Source organism: Cryptomeria japonica, chromosome 10, assembly GCF_030272615.1.
Source record: "Cryptomeria japonica chromosome 10, Sugi_1.0, whole genome shotgun sequence".
Lineage (NCBI taxonomy): Eukaryota > Viridiplantae > Streptophyta > Pinopsida > Cupressales > Cupressaceae > Cryptomeria > Cryptomeria japonica.
Genome location: NC_081414.1, coordinates 522,602,301 through 522,608,923, shown reverse-complemented (window position 1 = coordinate 522,608,923; position 6,623 = coordinate 522,602,301). Strand labels below are relative to the sequence as shown.

Here is a 6,623-nt window from a genome sequence, read left to right as displayed (position 1 = left end):
ATTTTTTTTATTATTCTTTATCATTACAATTTTTATTGAAAAGATTATGAATACAATACAAATAAATGATTTTTATCCTTTTTTATATTATTCTTTATTAATTTTTTTAATAAAGATTATATTCTTTATTAATTAATTTTTATTAATGAGGAAGATTCTTTTAGGGTTTGGAATGAATCTTATTAATCTTTGGAGATCCTAAAATAGTAGAAATATAATTCATATCTACATAATTATGTTAGAAAATAAATTATTGAAAAGAAAAATCTATAATGATTAATGCTTCTTCATCTTAATTCCTAACCCTAGCCCTATCTAGGACATCGACACTAACCCTAGCCATAATCCTAACCATAACCCTAAATCATAAGCTTAATCATAAAACTAACCCTAACCCTAATCCTCTAAGCCTAACCTCAACCATAATGTAAATCCTAAACCCTAACCATAACCATATTCCTTCCTCTAAAGTTTGGAATGAATCTTATTAATCTTTGGAGATCCCTAAAATGGTAGAAATGTAATTGATATCTACATAATTATGTCAAAAAATAAATTATTGAAAAGAAAAATCTATAATGGATTAATACTTCGTCTTAATTCCTAACCCTAACCCTAACCATGCCATCAACACTAACCCTAGCCATAATCCTAGTCATAACCCTAAATCTTAAGCTTAATCATAAAACTAACCCTAACCCTAATCCTCTAAGCCTAACCTCAACCATAATGTAAATCCTAATCCTAACCATAACGATATTCCTAACCATAATTCCAAGTTGCGAGTCTAACAATAATCCTAACCTTAACCCTAACCATGTTGTAAATCCTTACCGTAGCCATGATGTAAATCCTAACCATAACCTCCTAACCCTAACCATAAGACTAACATTAAAATTATACAAATTATTATAATTAAAATGAAAGATTGTTATGGTTTTTTATATTATTCTTTATTAATTATTTTGATTATTATAGTTTTTATTTTTACTACAAAATTATTATATTATATTGATAATATATAGTACTAATCTTGTAAAAACTATAATAATAAAAATAATTAATAAAGATTAATATAAAAAAAATAACAATCATTTATTTTAATTCATAATAATTTGTATAATTTTAATTGTTATAATTTTATATTTAACATATTATAAGATAATAAGTTACACAAGTTAAAATAAATTAATTATTTCAAAAAAATAATTAATTTATATTTAAATTTTCTTAACATCTTTAATTTATTAAAAATAAATTAAATTAAATTAATTTTTTTAAGTAAATAAATAATTTTATTTTAAAAGATAGAAGTTAAAATGAAAATGATTTGGAAAAAAATAAATTCCAAAAGAACAAAAACAAAGCATTTAATTTGTTGTAAGGAGAAAAGAGGTTGAACAGACTGCAGGTTCTGATGTGATGTGCATGATAGAAAGAGCCACCACGTCCAATCAAACCGTACACATGGCATGGGGAGCATGAAGAAGACATGGCATGGGACGGGCCATTTTGTCCCCTGTGTAGCCGGTGCCCTAAATGATGACCTATTTAGGTGGCTGATGTGGGACCTACTCATTCGTTACTTCCAGCTGTTCTTGCCCTTTCCTAACCCGTTCTTTCAGAATACAATTATATTCTGATTTTTAAATTAATTATTAAATAAAAATAACTGTTTTGTCAAACTCGCTTTTGATGGAACCCAATGATAATAATAGGTATAGGAATAATGATAATAATAGTTATAGGAATAATAATAATGATAGGTACCTTTAGATGGCATGGACTTGGTTTATGTGGACAGTGAAGCCCGAATCGCTTTACAAGGTGCCACGTTGCGCATGAGAGAAACACGGGATAGAGTGGTGAGAGTAGTGAAACAAAAAATCTAGATCATAGTGCGCCATGAAATGATGTTTTCTCTTTCCTTTCCTTTGCTTGCTCTGTAGCGGGAAAATGAGAGACGAGATAAAGGGCACAGGACAAGACATGAAACGATAACAAGAGCCCCATTTTGATTTTGGAAGGATTAGGTGAGAATGAGTGGAGTCCAATTTTCATCTTGATCGTACTAGTACCAATGGGGTCCACCTCATTCTTATTCTACACCTCTCTCTAATTCCACATCCCCATTTACTTATTTGTATCCACACATACTCCCATTTCAAAGGCACATCTTACTTTATCTCTTTTGTTGAAGAGGCAGGAGGAGCAGAAGAAGAAGAAGATGTATCCTCCAAAGGCAGGGCAGGAACTTCGCCCCACAGTGTGGTCCTCTGGCCTCTTCGGCTGCTTCAAAGATTTTTCCACCTGTATAACCTTCTGTTTTTATTATTTTCCGCCATTTTTTACCTCTTTTTTATCATCATATTTGAATTAATAATAATGGAAATGTTGTGTGAGTGCAGGTTGCGTCACATGCTTCTGCCCCTGCATCACTTTTGGGCAAATAGCTGAGATAGTGGATGAGGGTTCTACATGTAAGACCTCCATAAACAAAATTCTAAGCAACCAATTTATATCTATTTGTTTTATTATTGTATGGATATGCTGAGTGGTTAAACTTAATGCAGCATGCGCTTTTGGCGGAGCGGTCTACGCTGTACTGTGCTATTTTACGGGGTTCGCGTGCTGCTATTCGTGCTTCTACCGGAAAAAGATGCGGGTTCAATTTAACTTGGAGGAGACCTGCACAGATTGTGTCGTCCATTGGTGTTGCGAACTATGCGCGCTGTGCCAGGAATACAGAGAGCTCAAAAGCAGAGGATATGATCCTGCTCTGGGTAATACATTTGTGTTGTTGGATGTTAAGTTTTAGGATTCTTCAGATGGTTTTGACTTTTGAGGTTGATTTCTTTTTGGCGTGTTGTAGGTTGGATTGGGAATCAGCAAAAGCAAGAGCGCGAGATGGGGAGCGCCATGACACCTCCTGTCAATCCAAACATGGCAAGATGATCCCAGACTCCATACCATTTCTGTTTGATAATACAGACGTTTCCGTACTTCAATGGCTGTTTTCAATAGTTGTTCCTCTATTTACATCGTAAGGGTTTTATTAATACTATTACGAATTTAGGGAAGTGGGACCGTAATTAAATCTGATGCAAATCTTTTTCTGGGTCTCTATATTTGGCATAATCTGCCATAATCTGGCCTTATTCCTCTAATTTGGAGGCCTTGTATTAAGCAGGATTCAACTTTATTCAACTTTATCAATACATCAAGTGTCTATTAATTATTACCATATTTTAAGTTAATTTAATTAATGATATTATTATTTTTAATTTAATTCTTGTTAATTTAAAAATATTCAATATTAATATTTAGAATTTTTTTATTTTTTATCAGATATTTTACAAATACAGATGTTAATTAGGTAGTTATATGGTTGCAAACTTGTCAAAAAATTGTTGTGATTTAGATAAAGAATTTTATTGTTTTCAGTTTTATAAAACTAAATCATATAAAAAAATTAATTATTATGTCTGAAAATAAAATATCTATAAAAATTAAAATTAAATAGTTTTATAATTGATAGTTAGTTTTATTATGTCTGAAAATTAAAATTAAATAATTTTATAAAATCAATTTATCCAAATATTGGATAAAGAGGTAATTAGTAAAATAAATGAACTTCCTTATGATTTAGATCTAATGGTTGTTAATGATTTGTATTCAATGATTGAGATTGGGTGTTTTATCTAATTGAATCTTTATGCTTTTTTTAATATACCTTAGGTTTTTAATACTCATAAAATAATATAACAAAGTTTTTTAAATATTTGCACTTAAAATTTTTTAAAAATAATTGAAAACAAGTGCCACGTAGTGGTGAGTACTTGCCATCATAGTATTGTAATAAAAATATTTTTTCTAGTTTTTAATTATTATAATTTTGAATAATTGGTACCTTCAAATTATATTAGAATAATTATATTTATGTAATATTAACTACAACTTATATTTATAAAATAATATAAACTACCAATTGCACTTTGGTGTGCAATGGGTATGCTAAAGAGGTGTGTAAGGTTAATTGGGGAAAATTTGGTCTATTTTTTTGATAAATTTGTGTAGTGCATGAGGTCGATTTGTGGCCATGATGTTGTTTGTACAACTAAGGACTTAATTCAGAGGTGATAGCTTAAAATCAACTATGCAAACACTTACAAGGATTCAATCATAACTAAAATGAAACCTTTGAATTGAGAAGATAATCAAGTTTTATTAGCAATAGGATCATATTATCTTTGCAATAGGGTGAGCACAAGAGTTAGGTTGAGATAGGGCTAGAAAGAGGGATATATAGATGGGTAAGAGTGAGAGAGAGATTGGTAAAGAGATAGAGAAGATGATGAAGATATTGTTGGCATCAAAGATAGAGATGGAGAGAGAGAGAGAGAGAGAGAGAGAGAGAGAGAGAGAGAGAGAGAGAGGAATATATAGATATGGAAGAGAAAAATAAATAGTTGTAGAGAGATGAAGATATAGAAAGATAAAGATAGAGATAGGAAGTGATATAGAGAAAGGGGGAGAGATATAGTGGTTCAAAGAGATAGAGATATAGAGATAGATGAAAGAAGTGATAGATAGAGATAGATATAGAGAGGAAAAGAGATATGGATATAGAGGTCCAAAAAGAGGGAGAATGGGAGAGAGATGGATGCATAGAAGGGGGCATGTCTAGAGATTAGGGGGAGAGATGAAGATAGAGAAAAAGAGGAGGGAAAAATGGATAGAGAAGGGGAGAGGGGGAGATAAAGATAAAAAGAGAGGAAATAGAGAGGGAGAGACAAAGAGGAAGAGATAAAGAGAGATATAGAGGAAGAGGGAGAGATGATATATATATATATATACACACACACACTCTAATGAGAATTGTAGGTGATTGAAGGTATTGTCATTGATGGCAACCTTGCATCGGCAAGCACCGGCACTGGCAGATAGTTCACCGACAGTGGCAATAATGTTTATCGACATCTCAACCAACAAGATTTTGATTATTGTATTTTGTATTTAATTTTAATATATTTTTGTAAGCCGACATGGCATATTGTAATTAGACTCATATATAAGTATGAGATCTTGTAGATCATTTTGTGTGACACAACATAGAGGATAGATATGATGGATATGTAGAGCGAATATTAAGGAAGATTTTGTAGAAGGGTTTATGGTTATTGTATGAGCTTACACCGATACTGAATCTGGCATAGCAGATGTTGTTTTGTAGTAGTACACTATATTGGATTTTCATAATCCATTTTGTAAGTTAGTGAGACTTCCTTTTGTATTTGAGTAGTGAGATCTAAGCAGTTGGCCTTCCTGCATGTGTAGGCACACTATTGTAAGTAATATTCATTCATTGGCTAGTGAGTGAATATTGTGGGTCACAAATCTTACCGAGGTTTTTCCCACACCGAGTTTCCTTGTTAAACATCTTGTGTCATGGTGTGCTTTCTATGTTGTCTTTATTGTTCATATTTACTACATTAATTCTTGTTTACCGGTACATTGTTTTGGAATGCAAAATATTTAATAAGGTCAGAAAATCTGTCAATTGGTTAGATACTGATTCACCCCCCGCCCCCCTCTCAATATCTTTGGGAATCCTAACAATTGGTATCAGAGCCTGGTCCTGTATTTTCAAAAGCCTAACAACTTGAAGAAGATTCTAACACCGATACAAATGGAAAACTTGATAAAGCAATTAGAAGGAGCTCTTGCAGACTTTGATGCAGAAAAGTTGAAGAATATCAAACTTGAAGATGACTTGAAGACTGCACAAGAAATCATTCAAGGACTTCAGGAGAATCTTACTATTGGTAGAAATAAAAGAAGAGAACTTCATGAAAAGATAAAAAATGATGATGATGAAAAGGAAACTCTTAATGATCTTGTAAGCAAGATGAGACAAGAAAACATGACCTTGAGGAATGAGATGCAAGACATGACTATGAGATTTTGTAAAGACATTGAAGACAAAAAGAAGAATGAAGATGACTTGACTAGGAGAATCAATGATGCTAGAAATGAAAATCTAAGACTCAGTCATGAAAATGATATGTTAAAGACAGATCTGACTCATGTGGAACATGATAAAACTGAACTTATGAGACAAAAGGATTTTTGGGAAAATGAGTTGGCTACTGCAGATCAACATAAAGAGAAATTCAAGAAAAGTTCAGAAGAACTTGATGTTATGCTGAAAAGTCAGAAACCTAATGGAGACACTAATGGGCTTGGATTTGAAGTTGGTGAAAGCTCTGGTACTACAAACAATCATGATCACATCAAACTGGTAAGACAACCTAATGCCTACAAATTTAATGGGAAATTCTTTAATTGTAACAAGTATGGTCATAGAGAAAATTAGTGTAGATCTAGAAACTATCAGAACACTAATGCACCCACCGGTCAATGTTCCAAATGCAACAAAATTGGTCATAATTTAAAAAATTATAGAATGAATGTAAGATGTTATGTTTGTGGAAGATTTGGACACTTATCTAGTCAATGCAGAACACAAACCGGCATAGGATATGAAAAGGCTATTCAGAAAAACAATGTGACTTGTTATGCTTGTAACAAGATTGGACATATTGCAAAATTTTGTAGAAGAA

General features: G+C 31.9%; 1 protein-coding gene across 1 annotated transcript; it reads left to right on the top strand.

Moving 5' to 3' along the window:
- The first annotated feature begins 2,152 nt into the window (after positions 1-2,152).
- LOC131060815 (protein PLANT CADMIUM RESISTANCE 2) lies at positions 2,153-3,241 on the top strand. Its single transcript, XM_057994232.2, has 4 exons — positions 2,153-2,312; positions 2,409-2,480; positions 2,574-2,783; positions 2,873-3,241. Exons 1-4 carry the CDS (start codon positions 2,228-2,230, stop codon positions 2,953-2,955), a joined length of 450 nt encoding a protein of 149 aa, XP_057850215.1. The 5' UTR covers positions 2,153-2,227; the 3' UTR covers positions 2,956-3,241.
- The last annotated feature ends 3,382 nt before the right edge of the window (positions 3,242-6,623 follow it).

What these genes read in the sequence shown, in the direction of transcription:
- LOC131060815 (XM_057994232.2), top strand. Translation starts at nt 2,228, where the DNA reads ATGTATCCTCCAAAGGCAGGGCAGGAACTTCGCCCCACAGTGTGGTCC. An exon ending in CTTCAAAGATTTTTCCACCT is followed by an intron (nt 2,313 to 2,408) that starts GTATAACCTTCT and finishes GTGTGAGTGCAG; the next exon opens with GTTGCGTCACATGCTTCTGC. An exon ending in AGTGGATGAGGGTTCTACAT is followed by an intron (nt 2,481 to 2,573) that starts GTAAGACCTCCA and finishes AACTTAATGCAG; the next exon opens with CATGCGCTTTTGGCGGAGCG.